General features: G+C 51.5%; 7 protein-coding genes across 7 annotated transcripts; 4 read left to right on the forward strand and 3 right to left on the reverse strand.

Moving 5' to 3' along the window:
* The first annotated feature begins 5098 nt into the window (after positions 1-5098).
* On the forward strand, positions 5099-8262 carry PSV08DRAFT_205754 (fungal-specific transcription factor domain-containing protein). The gene is made up of 6 exons (XM_014227902.1): positions 5099-5321; positions 5393-5738; positions 5820-6939; positions 7023-7497; positions 7611-7751; positions 7803-8262. The coding sequence occupies exons 1-6, from the start codon at positions 5112-5114 to the stop codon at positions 7941-7943; spliced, it is 2433 nt and encodes an 810-aa protein (XP_014083377.1). The 5' UTR covers positions 5099-5111; the 3' UTR covers positions 7944-8262.
* A 577-nt stretch (positions 8263-8839) lies between these two features.
* Positions 8840-9738, reverse strand: PSV08DRAFT_312811 (uncharacterized protein). Its single transcript, XM_014227901.1, has one exon. It carries the CDS (start codon positions 9698-9700, stop codon positions 8894-8896), a length of 807 nt encoding a protein of 268 aa, XP_014083376.1. The 5' UTR covers positions 9701-9738; the 3' UTR covers positions 8840-8893.
* A 1070-nt stretch (positions 9739-10808) lies between these two features.
* Positions 10809-13180, forward strand: PSV08DRAFT_312818 (uncharacterized protein). Its single transcript, XM_014227900.1, has 6 exons — positions 10809-11062; positions 11266-11428; positions 11491-11625; positions 11681-11939; positions 12010-12405; positions 12460-13180. Exons 1-6 carry the CDS (start codon positions 11039-11041, stop codon positions 12722-12724), a joined length of 1242 nt encoding a protein of 413 aa, XP_014083375.1. The 5' UTR covers positions 10809-11038; the 3' UTR covers positions 12725-13180.
* A 4174-nt stretch (positions 13181-17354) lies between these two features.
* On the forward strand, positions 17355-18232 carry PSV08DRAFT_410892 (L30e-like protein). The gene is made up of 4 exons (XM_014227899.2): positions 17355-17395; positions 17444-17640; positions 17703-17901; positions 17957-18232. Exons 2-4 carry the CDS (start codon positions 17516-17518, stop codon positions 18011-18013), a joined length of 381 nt encoding a protein of 126 aa, XP_014083374.1. The 5' UTR covers positions 17355-17395; positions 17444-17515; the 3' UTR covers positions 18014-18232.
* An 18-nt stretch (positions 18233-18250) lies between these two features.
* Positions 18251-21189, reverse strand: PSV08DRAFT_205766 (protein-tyrosine phosphatase-like protein; the record flags this gene model as incomplete). The annotated part of the gene is made up of 3 exons (XM_014227898.2): positions 18251-20574; positions 20628-21116; positions 21166-21189. The coding sequence occupies 3 exons, from the start codon at positions 21187-21189 to the stop codon at positions 18418-18420; spliced, it is 2670 nt and encodes an 889-aa protein (XP_014083373.1). The 3' UTR covers positions 18251-18417.
* A 409-nt stretch (positions 21190-21598) lies between these two features.
* PSV08DRAFT_5776 (uncharacterized protein) lies at positions 21599-24018 on the reverse strand. The gene is made up of 5 exons (XM_066093980.1): positions 23837-24018; positions 23582-23786; positions 23310-23527; positions 22886-23109; positions 21599-22837 (listed from the first exon to the last, which is right to left on the reverse strand). The coding sequence occupies exons 1-5, from the start codon at positions 23988-23990 to the stop codon at positions 21929-21931; spliced, it is 1710 nt and encodes a 569-aa protein (XP_065948782.1). The 5' UTR covers positions 23991-24018; the 3' UTR covers positions 21599-21928.
* A 167-nt stretch (positions 24019-24185) lies between these two features.
* Positions 24186-25453, forward strand: PSV08DRAFT_312878 (V-ATPase proteolipid subunit C-like domain-containing protein). The gene is made up of 5 exons (XM_014227897.2): positions 24186-24286; positions 24437-24449; positions 24553-24682; positions 24754-25014; positions 25069-25453. Exons 1-5 carry the CDS (start codon positions 24270-24272, stop codon positions 25131-25133), a joined length of 486 nt encoding a protein of 161 aa, XP_014083372.1. The 5' UTR covers positions 24186-24269; the 3' UTR covers positions 25134-25453.
* Positions 25454-26681: the final 1228 nt, after the last annotated feature.

Genomic DNA, 26681 nt, shown 5'->3' on the forward strand with positions numbered 1-26681 from the left:
TTCTCTCGGTCAACCAAGTCCCAGGCTTCGAGAAGATTGTCTCGGCTAATCCGAGAGCTGGGGAGCTGCTATTCGTAGATGGGTATGCTTCTAGAGTCGGTAAAGTCCTGTTTGCGGAATTCTAGATCGGCTTCAGAAACAAGGGTGTTCCGATGTGGGCAGGGCAGGGCAGGGCGATCCGATCTAGTCTATGGTGATCGTGAAACTCCTTGCACCCTCTTGGCAGAATATATACGGACGAACATATTTGATAGGTGGATGTTTCATCCTGTCGCTATGCCATGAGAGTGGCTGGCGAGAAAAGTCGGCTAGTCTGGGTTGGACGTAAGCCGCGAAATTGTGCTAGGGGGCGTGACTTGTGTGAATGGAGAAAAGGAAGCGACACCGGTAGTGGTGAACCTCAGAATACACTTGCCATATTGTAGCGTTGCGTAATTCATTGTATGTCAGGGGTAAGTTTAGTCGGTACCCTTGGTACTGGATGAGCTCGCCACGCTCAGATTATGCAGCAGGGATGGACAGCCAAAGATATCACGCTATGTCGGCACGATGCTAGCTCCCAGCCAGAGCCAGCTGTGCAAACAGCAGCAGTCAAAGTAGCGCCGCGAACCATGGCGTGTATTGCCGCAGACGCACCGATTGTTGTCATTCGCGTTACGCCTCATTTGTATGAAACGAGTTGAGGAGTGGTGACAAGCGTTGGGGCGCGTTGGAGGCACAGGGTCGCCAAGATGGACAGACGGATGCTTGTGTGCACCATGCGGGCGGGCTTGCAACATCCCGAAATTTACATTTAGACTTTTTGGGCGACAGGGGGGGTCAGTCGGCCGGAACCGCAGTGGTTAACTTGCCTTGTAACGGGAAAAACAAAGGACAATCGGGGTCTCGTGAGGTGTGACTGGCGAAGAGCCACAAAGGGCGTCCGACGGGTTTGACAAAAGAGAGAGGGAGGAGAGGAGAAGACGGTGTGTTTTAGTCCAGGGACGCTCAGAGCACCTGCATCATCATCCATATTAGGCCATGCACCTCATCAGCAGGGCAGGCACGCAGGCTGTGTCGAGTCGCAACTGCCAGACCAGAGTGTGAGTGTCAGTGCCTCTTGCCCCACCCACTCCCGTTCATCAAACAATCTGGTTGTCCATGTCTGTCCGTTGTCAAGCTGGCGTCAATCACCTGTCTGTGTCCGTCAGTCAGCATGCACACCCACCCACCATCATGATTAGCATCACCGCCAGCTGCAGCAGCAGCTGTCGACAGCTCTTACCCCAGGTCAATACTCGCCCCCGCATTAATAGTCGATGATGCATGATCGCGCGAGCCGCTCATGCGACGCGGCGGTAGCAACAAGTCACGATTCGCTGGTTGGGCTCCCGCCTAACCCTCGACGGCGGGACTGGGGGAGGATCTTGGTTTCCCAGCCGTGAGGGTGTGGAGCCGTAGCAATTGGACTACGGCTATTTTGCAATGGCACAGCCGCTGCGGTACGCGGCGCCCACCCCACCAATCGTGCCAGTTGCTGCATCAGCTTCGATGGCGACGGTTAATATTACCTTACTAGCCAAATCAAAGTCAAATCAATTGAATGATGATGCAAAAAGGGTTGGCAGACAGGGCACATAGGGCTTCGCCAGTGCCAGCGTGGTTCTGTAGCACGGGCACCATCCACTGATCCGAAATCCGATGCTGACACTGACGCTTGCCCCTCATCCCAAGATCTTGGGGCACCATCGTATTCCCGGGTTTCACTGGTGGGAGAATCTGGGGTGCATGGAAAAAAGTTAACACACGAGGGCGAGCAGAACGCGACACCATCTCGCCAGTGAGGTTATGCCGGAGGATTGCATTGCACTGGCTACCCTGCTGCCCTGCGGCCATGTACCGAGGTGTGGCTCAAGTCCTTTTATATCGCTGGTGATCAAGTGGCTTATGGTTGGACCCTTAATATACGGGAATTGTATGTGTACCTAGGCACGTTGATGTAGCGGCGTGGCAAGGGCTTGTCAAAATCAAATTGGACACAGCCATCTTCTTCACAAAACACTGCGAACATGTGCTTTGGCGTCACTGTAGGGTAGGGCGCAGTGCATGGCAGCAGCCTTGTGGGGGCGTCTAGGCGATGAGCGGTCAGGTAATCTACAGGGGGCGCTTTCTGGCTTGCAACCAATACAGCAGGTCGATGAAAAAAAAAAAGCTGTAGCAGCTGTGTGGCCAGATTGCCATGGGTTTGTGGCCTCTTTTGCGTAGGCTGCAGTGGCCCAGCGTGCAATCTGGAGTGGAGTGGGCAGCGTTGAGGAGAGATAAGTCGTGGTGTGATTTGCTCGAAACGTTGTCGCTTACATGCAGGAGCCCGGCGGGGGTCACACTGTTCAGACCCAGGTGTGGAGGTACGGCCGTTGTGGATCCCGTCCTGGCCGTGTGTGGCCTGGTGCCAAAGCGGGAGGTGGGCGTGTTGGGCAGTCGTCCATTCGGAGTCTTTCAGAAAGAAGCAATTTCAACGTCTATCGGCCAGCCAGGTAGGACTGCGTGCACAAGCTCGTTCACGGGCCGGCGATTGCACTCTCATCTCCATGCACGAGATTGCGGTGATCACAGCACGGAGGAGCTTCGACAATGACATGCTTCTGCTTCGGCGAGCGGTCTCGTCTTGGTAAGTAGAGAGAGGTGCTCGCATGCGGGCGCTAGCAGGTGGCTGAAACAGCAGGCTACATGGAATTCTGGTGGAATATAGCAAATGGAGAAATGATACGAGTGCAAGATTAATACGGGCGACCTATGTGAAGGAAGGGGTTTGATGTGATTTGTATGGAATGCGTGGGTGAGAGAGTGTTCCTGGGACACAAAGGGCGAGAAAAGCCAGGCTGTCCCCTCCCCCGTGGGAAGCAATAAGCGGACCCGCCGGTGGCATGCTGTCGTGCAGATCCACCATGGTCCACTTAAATGTGCCGGCCATCAGCTGGACCGTTCACCTTTGCATCTGGAAGGGTGAGCAGGGCCGTGGGCAGGTTTGATATGTAACAGTCCAGACAATGTTGGTGTTCCACATTTGGACGGAGGAAATGGTGACGTTGGCCGAAGAGGACATGTCGGAGTCGGGGTTGCAGGCATGGTGGGCTCGCTTAGCTTGCTAGAAACGCCGCCCGAGCCCCTCGGCGTGTGCTTGTGCGTGCTGGTGCAGGGCGGGAGCATCAGCGGCGGTGGCACTGGACAATGAGCGCGCATCGCAGCATGACCAGAACCCGGCAGTGTAAATAGGGTACATGGTCGACGGGCCTGACCCAGCGCAACAGCCGGACTGTGCTTGTGCTTGTGCTTGTGCCTATGCTTGTGCTTGTGTGTGTGCGGTAGTCGAGTTTAGTGAGCACAAGCAGGCGGGAAACCACGTCGCAGGCTAGGCCGAGCCATGTGGGTACGGCGAGGACTCAAGCTTGCTCGTGAGTTCGAGGCCTTTGCCGGGGGTGGCTTGGCGGGCGGGTGCGCAAAGGCAACGCCGGCCACGAGGAGTTCGCCGTCGGCATTGAGTTTCATGTGGCAGGGCGGCGTGCGTGTTTTGACGTTGTGACGTGTGATGGTGGTGGGCGGGGGGCCGTGACGGAGCAACCTCAGCAGCAGCATTATATTGTTGTTATTCTAGTAGTGGGCATGAAACAAGCGGGCGAGGGGGGTTTCAGCAGTGGAGGGCACAGGAGCAGAAAGTAGTAGGATGGAGGTAAGTACATGGTGGAGCAGCAGCGGGCAGCGGGCAACGAGCAACGAGAGGAGCAGTGGGCAGCAGTGGAGCGTGTGCATGTAGTATTGGCCGAGGCGAGGCGAGACGAGGGGCGGCGGTGGAGAGAGGGCCATGCCATGCCATGTACCTATGTACTCTCGTAAGTACCTAGCGCATGTACAATGGCTCCAACGGTGCTGGTGCAGTGCGGGCTGGGGCAGTTGCGCAAGAGAGAAGAAGAGCGACGGCCAGCCAGACGAGGCCCCGCGGGAGCGTTTGTCATGGTCAGGCGCGACAAGCCACAACCTGGAGAAGGCCGCAGGAACAGGCAGCAGGGATGGGCGGACAGGCTGACGTGCGGTGAGTCGTCGAGGCAGGAAGCAGCGGCCAGCGAGGAGCAACGGGCAAGAGCAATGGACCAAGGGAGGCGCTAGGCGTGAACTGCCTGGCGTCTACTCGAGTGCCTAGCGCCAGTGCGAGTGTGAGTGGGAGCGAGTGTGCCATGGGCATGGGCATGGGCATGGGCATGAACAGGGACATGGGTGCGAGCAGAGAGGGGGGGCAGACGGACTGGAATAGTACTGTGTAGTAAGTACATGTCCATGTACACGCCAGCAGTAAGTAGCACTCACCTGGCTACCTGGCTACCGTACGCACGCCTGTCCGCAGTAGTCTGCCAGTGTGCGTGCCTGCTAGTCGGCTGCTAGTCGAGGGCGCGTCGTCGGTGGTGGTGGTGCAGCCCCGCTTTTTGCCCTCGACAGCAGGTGAGCAGCCACCGGCTAATGTCGTTTTACCCGTTCCAATGGCGCCCTCTTGCGCCGCCAACGGTCCCCTGCCAGCCGTGTCGTGATGCCTGCCACGAGCTGCCCCAGAGCCTGGTTGCCGTAGCCAATGGGCCGCCCCCCGTACATCCATGCATGGGTGTTGGAATTAAACATTCCGTCTTCTGATATTGCTACACACCAGACTTCGCTTCTCGAAGCCCGCGTGGACGCATGGAATCTTCAAGCCACAGATCGTCACACTGACCCTGCAAAACCGTCGCTGCAGCCCTCGTCCTGGCCCGCCTGTCTCCTCGGCACCTACTAGTTAGCACCGCTCTATACCTTTGTCCCAGGCCCACATATGCTCCCCAAGTATCCCATGACCCGCGCTTGTCCCCAGATTTACCGCTGCCGATTCCTTCCTCCTCGACTGTTCTTCCCCGACGTCACTCCCGCTTTGCTTTTCCTCTAACAAACTCTCGCCTCTTCCTCGAGGCCGCCACACAGACAGTCTGCCTCAGTACGTTCGCCTCCGTGCCCTTGCCGCCTTGACCTCTCCCAATTGCTCACCACCCTTTCTAGCAACCAGAAAAGGCTCCCGCCTGGACTCACGTCTCTCAACTTGACCATCCTTCACAGACATGGAGTCCACAACAGCAGCACCGGCACCGGCACAGGACACGGCAAAGATTGAGCGAAGAGGCTCAGCACCAGTCAAGCGCAGAGTAAGCCGTGCATGCGACCATTGCCACCGAATGCGCACACGGTGTAACGGTCAGGCACCATGCTCGCGCTGCATAGAACTTGAATATGTTTGCCAGTACAACCGTGAAAAGAAACGCAGAGGAAAAGTAAGCATGACCACACACACACACACGCCCACCCACTCCATTCATGCATCCCCAAAACTCACCCTCCCTAGGTCCCCCGACACATCCAAAAGCAAAGAGAGGAGGCCGCTGCCGGTGGCGGCGGTGGTAGTCCACAGACGCCAAATGGAATCAACGGTTACTTTGAGAGGCCCAACGTCATGAACGAAATGGACGAGGATGTGTGGTCGCAATCAGAAGCCACACCCGTCGTACAGCATTTCCCATCTACCAAGACCGGCTTACCCACAGGTGACTGGCAGGCTTTGAATTCTGGCGCCGCGTTTGACCCTCCCGTCAACCACATGATGATCGACCCTTTGCTCCTTGGATCCGGTGCCGCCTACCCCCCAATGCATGCTGAGATGCCGCGCGAGGAGCTCATGTATGCCATGAATGGTATGTTGAACAACCAAGCCTCGAGTACTGCGCACATGGATGCAAAGCACTCTGCATTGGCTTGGATTCACTGACAGGTAGCAGGCATCCACCTCATACCCGGCTCCAATGGCACTCCAGTATCCATCCCCACTGAATACGCAAACATGACCTACCACATGCACTACCAACAAGCTGCACGCCAATCCTCACCTCACAGCTATGGCTCCGCAGACACTGGATCGCCACAGTCAGGCGTTAGCGCAAACTCATCACAGCACAGCGGCCCCATGCTTTCTTGCAGATACCCTGTTTTGAAGCCGCTGCTACCACATCTTGGTAGCATCATGAACATTCCCACCGCCTGCGATCTCCTCGAATTCTACTTCCAGAGCTCTTCGTCCGTCTTCATGGAGCCCGTCTCACCATACATTCTTGGATCCGTCTTTAGGAAACGGAGCTTTTTGCGTCAACATAACCCAAGGCGATGCAGTCCAGCCCTGCTGGCCAGTATGCTCTGGGTTGCAGCTCAAACCAGCGAGGCTAGTTATCTCACCTCATCACCTTCAGCAAGAGCCATCATTAGCCAAAAACTGTGGAAATTGACCGTCGAACTATTGAAACCCTTGGTTCATTCTCCGTCCTCGCACGGCTTCACCCCTGGACCTGGCGTTACTTCTGCTGCTCATGACGCTTTTGGCGTGGATCGGGTAATAGGAAGGTATGACGGAAGAGCAGATGGAGCATTGCCACCCACCAGCACGCTAGACGACGTTGCTACATATATCAACCTCGGAGTGGTTACTTCAGCAAGCGAGTACAAGGCAGCTTCTTTGAGGTGGTGGAACGCGGCGTGGTCGCTGGCTAGGGAGCTAAAGCTGGGCCGAGAACTGTCTCAAAAGCCGCCTAAAGAACACGAAGGAAACGCGACTGATGGAGAAGTTGATGTTGGTGTAACAGACGGCACCGGTGCTCAAGCGCCTGCAGGTACCCCAGCTGCAGCCATCATCGAAGAAATGAAAGAGGAGAGGCGGCGGCTGTGGTGGCTGCTTTACATGGTTGATCGACATCTTGGACTCTGCTATAACCGCCCGCTGGCCATGCTCGACAATGAGTGCGAGGATCTATTTCAACCAGTTCCCGACACTCTTTGGCAACAGGGCGAATTCTACACTGGACACGCAGGACCACGGAAGCGGGGGCTCAACTTCCAGTGCACATCGTACGTACAATCCCCTTGCCTGATATATTTCCGACATGTCATTTTCTGTGATTTGTCATTTGAGCAGTACTAACGTGATGCAGACACGATGTGTTTGGCTTCTTCCTGCCACTGATGACAATCCTCGGCGATATTGTAGATTTGAACGCGCAAAAGAACCACCCAAGATTCGGTCAGCGGTCATCTTGGGAACTTCATGAGGCGGAAATTACCCGCCAATTGGAGCGATACGCGTACAGTATTGAGGAGTTCAAAGCGCAATACGGCTGCGGCCCGAATGAGGAAGCACAACCAAACACTACACCGGATCCGGTTCGAGCCGAATGGATTCACCAAACAAAAAAGGTTGCCGCATACGCCACACACATCATGCACGTGCTTCATATTCTGTTGCACGGCAAATGGGATCCAGTAGCGCTTTTGGAAGACGACAACATGTGGGTGTGCTCACCGTCTTTCCTCGCCGCGACTTCGAACGCCATCACAGCCGCCCATGCAGTCGACGTAATTCTGGATGTCGATCCGGACCTATCATTTATGCCCTACTTGTTCGGCATGGTAAGTGACACTCCGTGTTAATTTGATGGAGTTTGGCAGTTTCAGAGACGGCCAGCCCTAATCTTATTGCATCGTGTTTTTTTTTGTAGAAAATCGGGCTAACCAATCAACAGTATCTGCTCCAAGGAAGCTTGATTCTCTTGCTTTTGGCCGACAAGCTATCGACCGAGACCAACGAGAACGTGATTCGTGCCTGCGAAACAATTGTACGGGCGCACGAAGCCGCTGTGGTGACACTCAATACAGAGTATCAGGTAAGCCGTTTTCGTAATTCGTCCAATCTGCAGGATACTGACTTCGCACAGCGTAACTTCCGGAAAGTTATGATATCCACATTGGCTCAAATCAAGGGCCATGGTCATGCGAGGGAGATGACACCAGCTAAACGGAGAGAGGTGCTCTCGCTATACCGATGGACCAGTTTAGGCAACGGTCTAGCAATTTAGATGGGTTTGGGCTGCATTAAGCAAGTCAATTTCCGGCGTCAGGGAGCAAACTGGACGGATTCTGGTTTGGCTAAAACACTACTATTACTTAGGGATCTGTACGATTACGACTATTTGGGGGAAACTGCACGGGGTTACGATGGCATGGAAAACTAAAAAAAGGCGCGCTTCGCTTCATTACGACCCGACTTGTACACTCAAATCCTTTTTTTTTGCTTCGTAATGTTTTTTATTCTTTCTTCTCTCTTCCTTGAAGCGATTCAGGAGCAATGCAATCAAGCAAAACAAACGGGTATCGATGCCTCGTATTTTGACTTTTTCTGATCTCGATTGCCTTTCTTGTACCACCCATTTGCTCGTGCCCACCAATCAGAGTAAGCTAATGAGGGAACAAGGAAGCGAAACATACTGTTACGGCCGTTTCCCCCAGATGTGCGCTGGGTGGGTTACATGGGGGTGCGGTGTCATGAATCAGGGTCTGAGGCTAGCCAGCGAAGGGACACTCATGCTCAGAAGATAGTCCTTAGCGTGGTCGGTGCAGCTTCTGTATTGGGTCAAGGCGCCGACGTAGTGTCGACCAGAGGAGACAGTGTTTTTTTAGTTGACTGATGGGCAGCGAATGTGACATGGAAGGCGCCATGGACTAAAGAGCCAAAAGAAGAAAAAAAGAGGAAACTAATGGGCATTTTCGGGGCCCCTTCAGGGTCTACTAGTAGCAGGTGCCACTTTCTTTTTTTTTAAAATTAAAACATCGCGCACTAGTTGTGTGACGCTAGTAGTGCTGGGTTCTGGTGAATGTAGTGTGTTGTATCTCGAGGGCAGCAGGAACAAAGGGGACATGCAAAGGAGACTAACACCAACATAACACATGAAGAAGAAGAAGAAGAAGAAGAAGAGAAAAAAAACAAGAAATGGATATCTATTTTTCTTTTCTCCCCAGACAACTAGAATTATAAACTCTTTTCCACCTCCATAACCTCCTTGATTCCCTCGGCAACAGCATCAACCTTTTCCTGCGACAGCCTCTTGAGCGGCTTGCGAGGATAGCCGCCGTAGCCGTAATATGACTGAATGGCAGACTTTGTGCCGGGGATAGCGGCTTTGGTCAAGACCCAATCGCCCTTGCTGAGGACCTTTTGCAGCTCAAAGGCTTCTTCGTACTTGCCTTCTGCCCAGAGATTCCACACCTTGACGCACGTCTTGGGAATAACGTTTGCACCGCCGGCAATGATGCCTGAGCCGCCGCTGGCAGCGGTTTGGGCGGTGAAGTCGGCCATGCCGCCAAAAGCCATGTAGCCACCGCTGTTGGACTTGGCCGTGCAAGCATTGGTGGCCAGAGCCACGCGTGTGAGCTTGCCTGTGTTGCCGCAGGTGAATTTTGTGCCGACAATGTTGGGGTGCTTGGCGAGCTTGATGAGGAGATCGCTGTCCATGTCGATGCCGGCTACGGCGCCTGGATAGTTGTAGAGCATAATAGGGATGGGTGAGCCGTCGGCCACTTTGGTAAAGTACTCATAGATGGCGTCTTCATCTATGGCGTAGCGGTAGTAGCTGGGCGGTAGAATGAGGGCATATTCGCCGCCAGCGGCCTCGGCCTCCTTGCACAGCTCAATGGTGAGCTGGATGCCGTGCTCGGATGCGCCTACAATGACGGGCACATTTTGGTAGCCAGCCTCGTCAAGAGCCTCACGTGTGGCTCGAGTGACTGCAGTCTTTTCGGCTCGCGATAGGTGCACGGCCTCTCCGTTCGATCCCATGGTGACCAGACCGACAAGGCCGGCCTCGGCAAGTCGTACTGCGTGCTTCTTGATAACTGGAATGTCTAGCTCCTCGGTCTCTGGGTGGAAAAAAGTCATGGTAGGCGAGTAGATGCCTGGCCGGAGAGGCGTGCGTTGCTTGGTGTGGCCATTGGTGCCGTTACCGTTGGATGTCATGACTGCTACAGAGGGGGGCAAATCAAATCAGGATGCACGTAAACGGCAAAGAAGAAGAGAGGGATTTATATATGTATATATACACGTATATACGTATAGATAGTGATGAATAGATAGCAATACAGGGTTTGGACGAGCAGAAAAAAACTAGCAGCCACTGTGGCAGGGCCACGGGTCTGGTCAGCTTTAATATTACAGCGAGATGGAGACAGTCGGTGCATTAGAGGCCAGAAGAGCTAAGAGCGGCAGAATCTAATCGTGGTACCGTGGTCAATATCTCGCTGATTGCGCGTCCTCCATTCGCCTGTAGCAGTGACAGCATCAGACTCCCAGGGGGCAGCGCGGTGGGCCATCTGACGGCTTTCGGGCTACATGAGCGCGAAGGGCGGGAACAGAATGCGGTCATTTGTATAGTAGTGACTAACACGGCGGCTGTCGGGTGGAATCATGCGGCAGCTCAAGACAAGGTGGCATGCCAGACGCAGTCTCGCCATCCCCCGACGTCTGCCCTGAAATGCTACAGTGATGTTCTTCCACCAATGGCGGCCGTCGTGGTCAACGTGGGGGTTCTGTGCTTGGCCCTGGGGAAACTTTGCAAGGCCCCCCTCCCCACCACCCTCGGAGCACTACCGGTACTGCACACACACACATATACTACGTATACAACATTAATCCCCCTCCGCCGCTGACACCCAGCCACCCAGCCCAATGCTTGTGGGCTGACGCGGATCCTATTTGTCCGACGAGAGTCCATCATACCGCACTACTATGCACAAGCAGCAAAACAAAAAAAATCCCGCCGTTGCAGGGCCTCCTCTTTTCATCCATACAGTACAGCGCATTCAGCCCCACGAACAGCAGCACGCTCTAACCTCATCCGGCCGCGGCTGTGGCCACAATACGCGCGCCCCTCGTGCCCCTCGTGCCCCTCATCGCGCTGCTTGGCGATATATCTTCCGCCATCTAGACATGCATTCAAATGCCGATGAGGCCATGTGTCGGGTATTGGTTACAGACAGCTCTTCAAATTAAGCCCTCATCTGGTCCCTCTTTTTTTTCCTCTCTCGAGTCCCTGGATAGACTGATACTGCTGGAGTTGCTGGAATTGCCCACAATTTCCTGGTCGGGCTATCTATTTCACCATCAGAACAAACATTCATCATGGCGCCGGTAGAAGTTCTCATGGTAAGTTTGCTACTAGTCACTTGTTGGCAATACGTTTGCTTTTCACCTCCTTCTCCCTCTTATCCCATCACGTCTTGCTCTCGAGCTCGTGACATGTCATGCAATACTGAAAGCTGCATGCGGCTTTATTCGTCGCGCCCCCTCAAGCACTTTCGTATGATCGCAATCAATTTAGCGAAACTATACACTAATGCATCATCTAGGTCGGTACTGGAGAGTACACGACCGGATTCGTCGGAGGCGGTGCCTCCAAATCTGACAAAAAGGTTGGTGTCGTAGGTTTGACACTGTTTGACCTCCGAAGACGCGGCAAGGTGGGCAAACTGTCCATGGTCGGCACATCGGGTGGCAAATTCCCTGCAATCCGTAAGTAACAAGGCTGCCCGGACTGCATATGCCCCGTATGCAAGGCGCTGATTTGACGTCAGGTGAGCATCTGAAAAAGAACATTTCCGAGGCATACAACAATCTGGACGTGTCTTTTGAGGAGTTTCCAAAAGAGGGCAAGACGGACCCAAATGCCTACAAGGCGGCGATTGATGCGCTCCCAAAAGGCAGTGCGAGTGAGTTGCGAGTTGATAGTAGAATTACCCCTGCAATAACGCTGACGTCAGTTAGTTACCATCTTTACGCCCGACACCACTCACTACCCCATTGCCCTTTACGCCATTGAGCGTGGAATCCATGTTCTCATCACAAAGCCCGCAGTCAAGTCGCTAGAACACCACCAGAAACTCCTCGAGGCAGCAAAGAAGCACAATGTATTTGTCTACATTGAGCACCACAAGCGATACGACCCTGCGTACGCTGATGCGCGCTTCAGGGCACAGAAGCTGGGTGATTTCAACTACTTTTACTCGTACATGAGCCAGCCAAAGTATGTTTCTCTTCCGCCTTGATTTTTCAGTTTGCCGTAGGACGTAAACAGTATCTAATTAGACCCCCAGGAGCCAGCTAGAGACTTTCAAAGCATGGGCCGGTGTGGATTCCGACATTTCCTACTACCTCAACTCTCACCACATTGACATCAACGAGTCCATGGTCCCTGGTTGGAAACCAGTACGTGTCATGGCGAGTGCAGCAAAGGGAATTGCTACCGGCCTGGGCTGCGATCCTGCTACCGAGGATACCATCACATTGCTCACCAACTGGGTGAAGAAAGATGACCCGAGCAAAGTCGGAACTGGTGTCTACACAGCTGGCTGGGCAGCACCACAAAAGGCAGGTGTGCACTCAAATCAGTATTTCCATTACATGGCATCCACCGGAGAAATCCGCGTCAACCAGGCTAAGCGTGGTTACGACGTCACTGATGACGAGACTGGCTTGCTGTGGTACAACCCGTAAGTTTGAGTGAACACGGAGAAGCCCCCGATTCGCGTACTGACCAGCTACAGATTCTACATGAAGTACGCTCCTGATGAAGAGGGCAACTTTGCAGGCCAAATTGGCTACGGATACATTTCATTTGAAAAGTTTGTTGACGCCGTCAACAAGCTTAACGCGGGTGAAATCACTCTCGAAGAATTGGATGCGCGGCCACTACCGACTTTGAAGAACACCATTGCGACAACAGCCATTCTGGAGGCCGGCCGAAGATCTCTGGACGAAAACCGTCCTATCGATATCATTGAAGAAAACGGCGTCTGGTCGCTAAAGTAGATCGCGCTGGTATTTATGTAGTAAAATCCGTACTATACTATTCATTGGAGCAGAACTTCCTCCACCACCAACCGAGTGGCCCCCCTGCTCCTACTCATCCCTGCTTGACTCCAGCCATGAAACACGCAATTACTATATACATGTAACCCCCAGATCGGCGACATGGTGCAGTGTAAGTATCATGGCGTATTTTCCGGTCGCACTGACCCATGCGTGAATGGACTCCACTTTCACGACCGGGTTTTGAGCGATCGCCGGATCTGTCAGATCCATGCTAGGGCAAGCCCTTTTAGTGTCTCCCAACAACGTGGCGCCCTGCAGAACCCCTAGGAAGGGGCATGCGAAGATCGAAGCAAGAAAAAAAGCCCCCCGTTCGGACTGTCTTTAGCCTGTTCCCGCGACCGGACTCGGGTGAATCCACTCCGACAGAACGGATAGGCTAATATATTTACTACCAGCACATCTCAGCTCCGACCGGGTTTCTATTCTCTAGTCCTGTGATCGTCTTACATAGACCAACTGCTGTCCCCCCTTCCTAGTCCAGCCCTTGGCGAGACAAGGTCACTCCCCTTGGGTTTGCCTTGTCTCAATTCCATGGGGCCCCTCCTTCTCATTCCCGCGTGAATGCTTTTTTTGTTCGCTAAGACCTTGAGTCGATCTTCCGCCTCGACGGGAGAGGCGTAACGTCGGCACATATGGAGAGTAGTATCCACTTTGTGCATCACACATGGTACCCCTGTGCGTGGTCACTGTGCTGGGCGATTCTGCCAGCGTGGGTTGAGGCATGTACTCACATACCACCCGTTCTTTCTCCCTGAGCGATGGGAAGCATGCGAGTCAGACCTGCCACGCGACAAGTAACATGGCTTTTTTTTTCCACCGTCCCTTCCTGGGGAGTTTTGGTACAAAGCTTGATTTGACTGGCGTGATTTTGGACGTCGACTTCGTGATGTAGTTACAAAATGCCCCCCCCCCACTATTTGCCTTGCTTTTCCAAAACAATAAAATCTTTTCCCTCTCTGGATCACTTATCCTCCTTCTATCAAGCAGCAAACTACACGTTGCTTCAAAAGCTCTCCTCCTCCCACCATACCGAAACCCCTCACACTCGTTATTCTGAAAGAGAAAAGAAAGAAAAAAAGAACCCCCACGAAGCAAATCGTACCACAAGGCACGCCATTCTGAAACTCACCTGACCTCCCCCACCTTCCATTTAATATCCTTACCCCCCTTCCCTCCCTTTCCCCCCAGATTTAGCCGCGCGGAAGGGGGGGGGGAGCCTGCCAGTTAGCCCGTACCGAAGATATTCGGAGCTTATGTTTGTTTTACTTTTCTAAGTCTCGTACATGTATATCGTACAAGCCCGTACCGATTTTCCGCACGTGCCATCTTTCTCTCCCTCTCTCTCTCTCTCTCCACACTCCCGTAAAGTGTGGGGATTAAACTCCCGAAGATACTAGCCTTGTACAGTAGGTTAAGTAAAAGCTATCCTTATAAGGATGATGATGATGATGATATATTTCCGTTCGTAAGCTGTGTGTGTGTGTGTGTGTGTGTGTGTGTACAAATTTGGGAGGTTGGGGGTTTTTCTTAGTTGCAAGAATACCCTGAACTACTACTTACATCCCCCAGAACTAATTTGGGTAAAATTTGGGAGGTTGGGGGTTTTTCTTAGTTGCAAGAATACCCTGAACTACTACTTACATCCCCCAGAACTAATTTGGGTAAAATTTGGGAGGGGGGGGGACTTCAAAAAGAGACAATGCGAATTAAACAGTTGCTGTTGGATTTTGGTCCGTGTAACACCGCCGCGTTGGGAAGTAGTGTGTTGCTATTAATTGCGGATTTTTATGCAAATGTGGACTGGTAAAATACCCGGTACTACTCAAGAATTCAAGCGTGTATTCAACCGTTGGTGTACTTTATGTAGGGCTGGGCTATTTGGAATAGTGTACTTTAACTTGGCCTAGCCTCACGGGGCGAGGGGTGGCCAGTGTCCCCTTTTTTTTCGTGTAATAGTTGTTGCTGTTATAGTTTTTTGATAAAGGAAAGTTGGGGGAGAGAAAAGACAGCTTTTTGAGGTTTGATGCGTCTTTCCGTTTTTTTTTGTTTCTTTGAGAAATTATGATTGATGGGTTATTTGAAGGACGAGGAGATTTAAGTGGCAACCACCGGTAGATGTGGTTGAGGATGAGCGTTATGTAGACTGTGCGGTGTGGGGGTCGGGTCGATCGTCATTTTACAACCGCTTTTTGATAGAGGGCTAGAATACTCTGTTGTCCCTTTTCTTTGTTTTCATTGGCTGTTCTAGAGGTGTTGTTGTTCCATGTCGACATGTCTCGATGAAATGTCTTAGTTGGAATATGGCTCTTGTGGGTTTTATTACTGGGCTTCAGTGGTTGCGTTTGACTTATAAATACTTGAGCAATTCAAGTATACAGTAGTTAAGCTGTCGAATTTAGATCAGCTTGTCTAGAATCCTACTTTTGGACCATGGTATTTGTACGACAAACTACGTGTGTTTGACACATACAGTAGTTATCAGGAATTTCATTTCTCCATTTCTTAGACAGTAGTATGGCAACTTGTTAATATTACAGTCTGCCTTATGGAAGTTTTATTAGATGCTAAGATCAGTAACAATAACCGTTGTCTTACTCTCATACCCTGTTGCGGGATTCCCAGTCGAGAGCTCAATCTTAATAGCAATGCATCTGTTTGATGCAAACATGCAGTAATATACGCCACTAGTAACATTCCTTAGTAAATTCCATCATTTAATGTCAAAAAAACATCCTGGTAGGTATCTAAACTGTGTTATGGGCTAGGCCTTTCAGGATACTGTTAGGAGCCAAAGGTTATTGTATTGCTTAGGTCTATATAAAGTAGCGAAGGTTGAGTGTCCACTTATAGTGTCCGTTCTCTTACTAAGCTAAGATAGGGTAGGTATATAACCTACCCCATAACAAACTGTTTACATTCTCAATCCACACCCTGTTTACCTACCACATCCGACCCCACACTTCACTCTCTTCCCACCAATTCTAATGAAGATGAAACTCTACATGTGTAATGCACATGTAGAAGAAAATATCACAGAGAAAAGTCCGCAGCTATGACCCAAGGTACTCCAAGGCACGTCACGATAACTAAACTAACGTCACACTACTCCAGCGCAATCACTATTCTGACCATAAGATATCAAAAACAGCTGCTAAGCAGAACAATATTCATCCATACTGATCAGAACCCAAGAATTTGTCTTTCTCAAACTTTTTTTCTGCCACATTATTCCTCTCATCAACCGATACACCTACCACAACCCAGTTCAGCAACTTGTACACTACCCTCTTACCCAACAACACGAGGTTTATGGGCAGTAACGTGTCATATCGATTTCGAAATACAGAGCAAAATACACGATTTTCTTGCGCTCTTCCACTTGTGAAAAAAAAATACACTAACGTGATGCCAACCTCAACCCCAACCCCCTGATTTTCAGATTGACTGCCATTTTGTAGCAAAGGCCAGAGTCCATGTTGCTTCATATTCCCACCGAGCCCTCTCGATAATGCCTCAACGTTGGTGCAACTAAATTGAGATTTTTCATGGGCGGCTACTTATGCTACCTAAAGCGAGCCAGGTACAATGGGTAGGTTCTTGGAAGATATTCGTAAGACAAACGAAGGGGTACATGAAAACTCATCCAAATCTTTCTGTGGGAGATTTACTATACGATATAGTTCCTTAAAGTTGACCGAAATAATTGCAGTGCAATAGCAGAACGCCAAGTTTCTATACTTTTCCGCATTGCGACATGTGCAATCACAAAAAGCGATAGTGCGTAGATTATTATAACAACATCAGTCCAAGTTACTAGAGAACTAAGAAAACTCAAGTGCATGCTGCGCAGTTTAATTCGTGTTCAACAGAATTGTGCGCTTCAATCCCTACGAGTGTCCAAATGCCAAGGCCCATACCCACATGACAGGCGAAGTGGGCAAAAATAAAAAATTGCAAAACAAAAACATACGACAGCGGGTATTCGCTAGTAGTCACCTACCTAGCTACTAATCCGCCGATTAACTGCTTAAGTACGGAAGATCAAACGGGTTTCCCTGGGCCAGAAATCTATGGACGTATGTGCCAGAAAAATAAAATTAATTAGATATTATTATCAAGTAGGATGCAGCGCACTATGGCCTAGGCTGCCTTGTTTAAGGTGTTAAGCGCAGCTACGTGATAGCCACGGCTACGCTAAGAGTGTTATTAATAGAGAAGATATAGTGTATAGACGAAAAAAAGCTAACTTTGTAGGTGTTTTGCGCACGCTGTAGAGCTGATAATTTAATGTAGACAATAAGAGAAGCTAGAGGCAGGCTGTACGAGTTGTACAGCGCCGTAGTTAGTGAGATGAGTTTAGTCTGTTAGTGATAGGGTGATATGACATAACGCATCTGCATACGAACAGGGTAATGGAAATAACGTGACTTCAGATTCAGCCTCCATCATTTTTATCCCAAAGCGGAGAAGCGCCCGCCCCACTAGTGCCGCACGTGAGACCCGCCAAGGCGATCGTCCTAGGAACTTTTTTTGATTTTCTACAAGCTCCAACATCTTTGAACTATCCACCATCTTCACCGACAAATATCTCCCGGGCGAGCGAGCAGTGTAAGTCGCCTACTTAGTGCGCAAGTCGCACAGGCTAACCAAGCATAGGAATCCCCCTTCGGACGAGCTTCAGCAGTGAACCCTTCTCTCAACCCTTTACTATCTATCGCAACCTTCGAAATGGCCGAAGACAACAGCGCCGCATGGCCCCAGGCTGACCAGGCCTTGTCGCAAGAGATTCTCGACCTTGTTCAGCAGGCTACCCACTACAGGCAGCTGAAGAAGGGTGCCAACGAAGCTACCAAGTATGCATACCCGATGTGACTGTCGAAGAATCAAGCGCAATGACTAACAATCAGCGTTTTAGGACCCTCAACCGTGGTATCAGTGAGCTGATCATCCTCGCTGCCGACACCTCCCCTCTCGCCATCCTTCTGCACCTGCCTCTGCTTTGCGAGGACAAGAACGTGCCATACGTCTACGTTCCTTCCAAGATGGCTCTCGGCCGTGCTTGTGGCGTTGCCAGGCCCGTTATCGCCGCCAGCATCACGACAAACGAAGCCTCTGTAAGTTGACAAAATAGATAATCGCAAGGAATCTACATGTACTAACAAGACACAGGACTTGATGGGCCAGATCCGCACCCTCAAGGACAAGGTCGAGCGCCTCCAGATCTAAGCACGGTGAATACCATCCAACGAGCTTCCCGGTGATTTGCTTGGGCTGTGCGACGAGAGTGGGAGTCTACAAACCTGGGAGGTCTATGTAATGAGAAACACACTAGAGTGCCTGGATGAAATATTGCTGGGTATCTCTGTACATAGACCGAGAATGAAATGCTGAGCGAAAGTCGGCATGGACTCTGCCAAAATCAACAAGTTTGCAGACTATTGTTTTTCATGATTGTTGCAACATCACATAATACTTGTACATTGCCTACCATATTTGCTCGAGCTGTGTCCAACATGTTCAGTGTGATACGAATTCACAATCTAAGATTCTTGCGATCCGAAACTACTGGGTATCATTTAATGTATTCATCATGATAAGCTCCTTCATCGACCAGCTACCTTTCATTGACGTTATTGCATCTCAATCTCAACCTCCTTAGCCTCTGGATTGTGACTTGGCTTGCGGCTCCGGCTCCTATTCTCGGCTTGTTTTTCGATAATGTTGGCCCCAAGACCTAGACCAAGACTTGGATCTTGAGCCGGCTGTTGTTCTGCAGGTTTCTCTGCTGTTTCTCCAACACCATTCTTTGTATTCTCCTCTGTGGGTTGTCCAGAAAGTCCTACGTCAGACTCCTTTGCAACTTCTTCCGCCTTCTCTACTGCTACCTGGTCTACGCTCAACTGTGAACTCGGTTTGACTGCTTCTTTTACAAGCTCTTCGCTCGATCTTTCTTCGGACGGACTTGTTCCCTTACTGGTGTTTGAATTCCCAGTAATACCCAGCCTCTCGAAGCTCGCTATTACTCCTTGTCTCAGGTCCTGTCCGAGTGCAGCGGCAGTGTCAAGCGGTTTAGGTGTGCTAGAAGTCCTGGGAGAGCGGTCACCGACGGCATTTGTACGTGGAGGATGGACCGCCGCGCCAGCACCCGTCGCAGATTCCGCGGTTTCAGTACCAGTGACAATATGTTCATGGATAATTGGTGTGCTAGTGCCACTTCTGTCGTGACTTGCATTGCTCGTTTGTGGCGTTAGGCTGGGGGGTGCCTGGGGACCAAAGACGTTCATCTCCTCATCAGTACGACCAAAACACTCAGCCCACCACCTTGCTTCACCTTTTCGGGGAAAGATCATTCTTTCCTTACCACGAACGGCGTCATCTATTTCCGGATCATACTTGGGGTTCATAAACTCTTGTTTCCGACATAGGAAATAATCCCATACACTTCTTGTTCGCTCTTTAGCCCTTGTTTCGACACGCTCTTTCTCATTGTCGAAAAGAAAGGTGCCATACTGGCAGGAGTACAAATGGTACAGTAAGCGTCTTAGGAAGCGCTCATTGAACTCAAATCGTGTGGGATGCTGATAGTGTAGTTGGTAAACGCAGTCGAGAAATTGGTGGAAGACAGGCGATAGCTCGTTGACCTTGGTAACTCGATGCTCTTCTGCCGCACCAGTCGGTACGGACTTTAATGGAGGAGCATCGGGGATGTCTGGAACAGTATCTGGAAGGTTAGTTTCCGGGAGCTGGTTGAGCGATTCGTTGGACTCATTATGGCGGTTGAAGAGACCTCGCGCACCCCGAAGGGCATTCTCAAAGGCATTGGCAGCCCCTGGACCATCGTACTTTCGTTCGATTTTCTCGTTTTCGATAGTGAACCATTTCTCATGGCTCAAAAATCCCGACCGGTGTCGAAACATGTGTCCAAAAGATAACCAGTCCTTTTCCACGAGAACAATGAAGCCTTCCAGTGTCCTGTAGTATGGGTCTAGCAGTATCTGACTGAGTGCGCTCAGCTGGCTTGTACGATCCCATCCGTCTGAGCAGTGAATCAGGACGTGCGAATGCATGATTCCTACTGTACGAGCAATCAATGCAGTACCATCCAAGATATTGGCTATGTGTTTGATCCAGTTGCTCTTAGCTAGTAGCTGTCTGTTTGGGGGAAATGGAACTAGATCTGATTCCTTCAGAGCTTCCACCACCATATCCAAAGACTTGCGCATAACGTGGATATTGTCAATCCCAAGATAAGCCTTCTCTGCACCAGGGTAGTGGTCCATTCTCTCCGAGCCTAGTCCAACAGCCTGCATCGCATATGCGTTCACTGTCGGTCTGGCATCGACAATCAGATTTCGCTGTTGGGCTCCATACACTCTAGGTAGGTCGGCGTCGGATTCTGACGAAGCGGTCAGATCGTCGACAGTGGGTTTCCCTGTATTTTCCGACCCATCTCCTGCACCAACGAAGGAACTACTAGCACTAGATTCACTTAGGTTTACAACACTCGTATCTGGAGTGAACTCCACCGAGCCAGAAGGGGTAGTTATCGGCTTCCACCCACGGTTGGTTGCCCAGATAGCCGCCACAAGCCGCTCGTCTTGAGCATTTCGATTTCCACGGAGCCCAGGTGTGGGTTGTGAACTGCGCGTTATGGAGCAGTTGTTAATGGGGTGACGATAGACGAGGGCAGGAATGCGTTGCCGTGAGCGGTATTCGCCGGCGTATCGGAGAACACTATCAGACACAGCGGTAGGAACGACGATCAGAGCGGGATATGTCGCGGAATACTGTGCCATTCGTCAAGAGATTTTCCCAGCCACGGTTGTCGCATGACAAGTACCTTGTATTCAATATTCACTTCTGATATGCGCCAGCCCTTCTCCGTATCTTTTGAGCTGATCCCCAGACGTCTCCACTCGCGGCGTGCATCATAGATGCTCCAGCCGTCCTGCTTGTCTTCTGGAGGCTTCGGCTGGTAGCTGAAAGCCAAGAGTTTATCCAGCCTTCCGATCTTGCATGACAAAGCACGTATGCTCTCGTATACATCGCGTGCTTTCTTTTCGTCGGGGAAGAAGAAGGCAAAGAATGTGAAGTCACGGCATCGGATGCGGATCGAGGACTCCTGGCGAAGGACAGGAGGACACGGTTTAAGGACGCAGTAGTTTATCATTGGATACGTTATCCAGACTTCTTTTTGCCGCGGAGGCTTCGAGTTTGGAGGGGCATCTGCGGGAGGGCTAGGAAGGTAGCTGAAGACAAGGTGATGGGGCATGAGATGTAGCGTGCCATCAAAGCGTGTACCTCTGCGGAGAAGGTATACACCCTCCACCTGCAGTGCTGGTTAGGTTGTGCAAGTCTAGACAGACTGAGGCACATACCTTGCTGATGCGTATCCGCTCCATGGCCACGATGTTGCGCGCACGGCGAGCGGCGGGAGATGTGACTCGGGTGTTTGGCCACGATGGTGTTGGTGAGGTGAGTTGCGGGGGTGCGATCGCTACCAAAATGAGGGGTTGTGTAAGGCAGGCATCGAGGAGGGTACACAGGCGCAAACAAAAGTATCAAACAGTCAGGGCTGCAACGATAGCTGAGAGTGCATGGCCGACATGAGCCTGTCGCCATGTGCCCGTCCCACTGCCCTCTATACTAGTATCTTCTTGGCCTTCAACGTCATCAGACTACTGCACAGGTGCTCACACGAACACGCTTGTTTTCCGCTTGTAGCCTAATGATACGCACATGGGCTTAATTACACCGAACCTATTACACATGCGTAGAAATCACATTGGCGCCATCATGCATTAAACAAAAGAATCATAGTTGCTGCTATACTAAGATAGGCCCATGGTCGTTTCCTGATCAGGCAGAGCACAAATGAGACTACGTTGTACAACCTACGTAGAGATGTCCCAGCACACACGGCTTCGCCACTGAGCTTACCTGTGTCACTATATAAGGTCATATGTTAGCCACAGACTGTATTATATATATATTAAAAACCCCCAAAAGATCGCATGTCAGACTGCCTACGAAGCAAGACGGCTATAACCATCAGAATACTAAAGCCTGTGAGTACAGATACAGGAGCCGGCTACGTGCCGATCCAAAACCTATGCTGCGGCTGTTGGTACGCTCACTCGTCTAAGCCGGAGGTGGGGGTGGGGGTGGGACATCGCTAGGCGGCGGAGGAGGAGGGACGTCACCCGGAGGAGGCGGAGGAGGCGCGGAGCCAGATGGTGGCGGTGGCGGAGGAGGGCTTCCAGCAGAGCCGTAGCTCTGGAAGAGAGGACCAAGACCAGGTGGAGGGCCAGAGGGGGGTGGAGCAGCACCATAGCCTGGAGCACCGGCATAGGCGCCAGGAGCACCCATTCCAGCACTCTGATCATAGCCATAACCGCCATAACCATAGCCAGCACCACCAGCACCACCAGCTGAGGCACCAGCGGCCCAAGGAGCTGCGCCGCCACTGGCACCATAGCCCTGATCGTATGACTGACCACCGCGACCACCTCCACCAGCCCAAGGCGGGGGAGCAGAAGAGTGACCATCGCCGCGGCCACGATCATCGTCGTTACGCGCCCAAGGTGCAGAGCCGCCAGTAGGACCGCGCTCCCAAGGCTTAAGAGGACGTTCTCCTCCATAGTTGTCACCGCCACTGGCACCATTGTTGTTGTTGTTGTACTCGATTGCGCCACGAGGTTGTCCACCAGCACCGCCCATTTCGGCCATGAAAGCATCGAGCTCGTTCTCAGGAGCACCGCCAATTCTTGCAGGCTGACCACGGTCGCCGAAGCGGTTATCGTTGCGCCATGGCTGTCCAACCTTGCGCTCGGGACAATCGCGAGCCATATGACCAGCTTGACCACAGACGCGACAGATGATGCTGGCAGTGAAGTTCTGCTTCTGTGGACAGTCGTACTTGCGATGACCAATCTCTCCGCAGTTTTGACAGGCTTGGTTCTCGTCGTCACGAAGGGTACCGTTGAGGGCGGCAAGCTCGCGGAGTTGGTTGCGCTTGAGTTCGTTTTGGCCTTCAGGGATGGAAGCAGCCTAAACGTGTTAGCATTGTTGTAGAATATGGGATTCAAGAACACTTACAGTCTCAATGACATTGTGGATGAGCTTCTTAGCCTTGTTGACCTTCTCCTCGGTGTCGGCCATAATCAAGCAGTGCAGGTCCTCTTCCTGGTTGCTGGTGTGAGCTGCATCTGAGCGTCCTTTACCCTCCTTCACGGAGCCCTTGCCACGGATTGCGATTTTTGCCTGGGATTCTGTCTCCATCTTTTTGAGCGTGTTTCCACGAGGGCCAATGAGTAGACCAACTGTTAGTGCAAAAAGCTGCGGTTAGTTTATGATCAAAAAATAATAGTGTATGAGCAAAAGGGTTCGGGTTAGTGACATAGCTATACTGCAGGTGCCACTAGATGTGCATAAACATCCAGCAGTCTGAGCAGGCTGGTCAAGACAAAGGCTGGGGTAGAGCAAGACAAGAAAGGGGGAGTTAGAGGGGTTAGTTTCGTACTGAAGTTAATCTCCGGGTAATCATTGACCGGAACATAGACTTTCTCCTGTGTCTTAGTAGGGCGCCTGTAATCGGCAGGTGGATGGTAGTTAGGAAGTGTCTTCATCGCCTTTTCGACGAGCTTGTGGCGCTCATCTTCGAGGCGCTTGCGGTAGCGGAACTCGCGGGTGTTGACACGGCGACCAAAGTTGTCGTACTGCGGTGGGGGCGAAGGAGATCTATGCCAGTCAGCCGAAGAGCGTATGCAAGGAAGAAAACAATTGGATACGTACCTGTCACCATCGGCTGGAACAACATCGTTGATCTTCAGCTTCTGGGTGATTTCCTCGATTCGCAAATGCAAAGTATACGCGTCAAGCTGCTCAGTAGTCATGGCGGAGTAGATGGCTGTAGGCAGCCCCATAAGGCCGGCAGCCTTGTTCTCGCTCGCGTCGCCCCATCGGTTTCGCTTCTTGCGCTGTCGCGGAGCATCGGAACCTAGAATGAGCATGTTAGAGCATCGTAAGCACGTGTGGGAGTTGACTTACTGCGTTCTGGGCTACGACCGCGCTTCAGCTCCGACAGACCCTCTGCGGGTGCTGAGGGATTGTAACCGCCATCATCGTCGCCACCGCCGAACCGACGGCGAGTTCCTAGAGGAATGTTGTTAGAACCGGTGATTCCTTGGTTGCGCCACGACATGTTTGCGGGTGCTTCAAGAGATTCTTGGTGAAGTGTTGAAAGAGTCGATACAGCCTTTGAGATGGGGCGAATGCATTGGCGAGTCTCACGTGTGGCGCTAGTGCCAGGATGAGCGTAGTGCCAAGCGGGTGTCCCAGATGTACAGCTCTTCGCCAACCGTCGTCACCACTCCTCGACATCACATACGCCCCCGTCGCCACATCTACTGCACGCGTCCATCTCAAGAAAGATCTCCAACCCATTCCAGACGACTCGTCGACTACATAAATCACCGCAAATATGTCGACCGAACTCTGGTGAGTCCTTGCGGAGCTCCCTTGTCTATGATGCAGGCAGCTTCTAGCTTGCCTATCAGGCATAAGCTGGACCTGCTATTGTCATCAGCGTAGCGAAGAAGCTTCCGTTATGATTTATGTAAAGAACTTGAGCTAACAAAGCTTCTACAGCCCTGCCTATGCTGTAAGTACTCGAGTACCAACCTCCGCTCCGCCTCCCGACGGACGCGACCAGAACCGCGACGACTATCATGCGACACTGCAGGACTTGGGCTAATGATCAATAGCCCTTCTTCGGCGCGATGGGCTGCACGTCAGCTATCGTTTTCGCCTGCTTCGGCGCCGCCTACGGAACTGCCAAAGCCGGTGTTGGTGTCTCCGCCATGGGTGTCCTCCGCCCTGACCTGATCGTCAAGAGTACGTTACGCGCTATGCGAAACTGATCGCGAACTTTTGTATTGCATGAATGCAGCTAACAGGTAGTCCAGACATCATTCCCGTCGTCATGGCAGGTATCATTGGTATCTACGGTCTGGTCGTGTCCGTGCTTATCTCCAACGGCCTGAGCCAGCACTCTTCGCTGTTCACCAACTTCATTCAACTCGGCGCTGGTCTTGCCGTTGGTTTGTCGGGTATGGCGGCTGGTTTCGCCATTGGTATCGTCGGTGACGCTGGTGTACGAGGAACTGCCCAGCAGCCCAGGTTGTTCGTCGGAATGATCCTGATTCTCATTTTCGCTGAAGTCTTGGGTACGTTGCATTCCATCAGATTCTACATGAAGTGTATTGCTAATACGCGCTTAGGTCTTTACGGACTCATCGTTGCCCTGCTCATGAACTCCAAGGCTGGTGGTGCCGATGAGTGCTAGATGATTATATAGCCTACGATTGCAGACGCGATACGACAATATTTATCTGCAAGAGACAAGTATGGGCATTGGTACATCGAGTGCGACGATATGTTCTGTATGCATGGCGCGCACAGCTGACATGTGCGGCATGCTGTAAGTGTGCTATATGTATCTCTTTGGAAGAACGGACAAAGACTGCTTCTACGACAAGGGAGCGAGAGGGGGGTAAATAATGGCACGGGCTGGCGTGCATTTGGCAATCCATTTGACGGCGTGTATTCTAGGGTCTCATCAATTTCATTCTGCGCTTGTAAAACAAAATGTATGTGTCTTGTTGCTGTCCTGGTTTTGTGACGCGAGTTGCAACATGTGTGCTTCAAGACTCTCAACACGAATGTTTATAACAAGGATGCAAATGTAGTAAAGACAACCTAGAATTGAGGTGAATTATGTAAACTGCAGTTCCTTCTGCTGGGAAATACACTGACATGATTCGTTGGACAGTATATCGCTAGACATGAGACGAGAGAAGAAACCAGTAAGAGTGAAGATGCGTAATGTTGTATTGTGTGAGTGCATCGTAGGAACATTTACATACCTGTATCATCTAGTGCTTCCGACCTTGTACATAACCTGAGCAAGCATCCTCGTCCTGCTTGATAAAACGCCGCCTTGATAAACCAAACCAACAACACCACTAATGCAAACAAGCGAGTACATTCCCGTTTCAGTCATCATTGTCAGCTCTCTTTGACTTAGCCGCTTGCATCTTTCCGAGTATAGTCTTACTCTTTGCCTTGCTCTCGACATGCTCAGCGCTACTGAGGCTGCTGTAGAATGACCGCACTTTTTCGTGAGCAATCACCTTTCGTGGGTCGAAGCGGAGAATCTGGAGACCGGCCATACTTGTTGCACGAGAAAGCGCGACATAAGCCTGGCCCTTTTCGAAGACGCGGCCAAGATCAACACGGACGCGTTCGAGGGTCTGGCCTTGTGCTTTGTGGATGGATAGGGCCCATGCGAGGATGAGTGGAATTTGCGATCGTGATGCTTGGACTTCGCCGTTGGGCAGTTCGATCTTCCAGTCTTCGCGCTTGCATAACAAATCGCGCGTTGTGCCGTCTGCAATAGCAAACCGTACAACGGGGTACACTTGATTGGTATTGAGCCCAAGTGAGCTCTTGGCCATCTCAGTCTTCAAGGCAGCGTCTGAAGGCCCGTTTTCGAGGAATCCCTCCTCGTCTTCTTTGTAGACGTTGAACATTTGCTCTGTCATGAACCCTGTTATCTTGCCTAGTGATCCGTTGACGAGTGTCTCGTCCATGTTTTTAACCAACATGACTTGTGCGCCCTTCTTCAGATGTATTTGCTCTGGAACCATGCAGCTCTGGAGAAGTCTATCTCTCTGTTCCTTGTTGGTAATAGTACCGCCATCTCGAGCCTCGAATGTGAATGTATTTCCGTGCAACTGATGCATGCGTGTAGTGTTGGCGCGATCAACTTCCTGGCGTGTAGGGAAAAGTTCAGTTGCTTCAACGCTTTGATCTTCTGTTGGCAGTGGACGTT

This window comes from Bipolaris maydis (assembly GCF_028858645.1).
Source record: "Bipolaris maydis strain C4 unplaced genomic scaffold PSV08scaffold_10, whole genome shotgun sequence".
NCBI lineage: Eukaryota > Fungi > Ascomycota > Dothideomycetes > Pleosporales > Pleosporaceae > Bipolaris > Bipolaris maydis.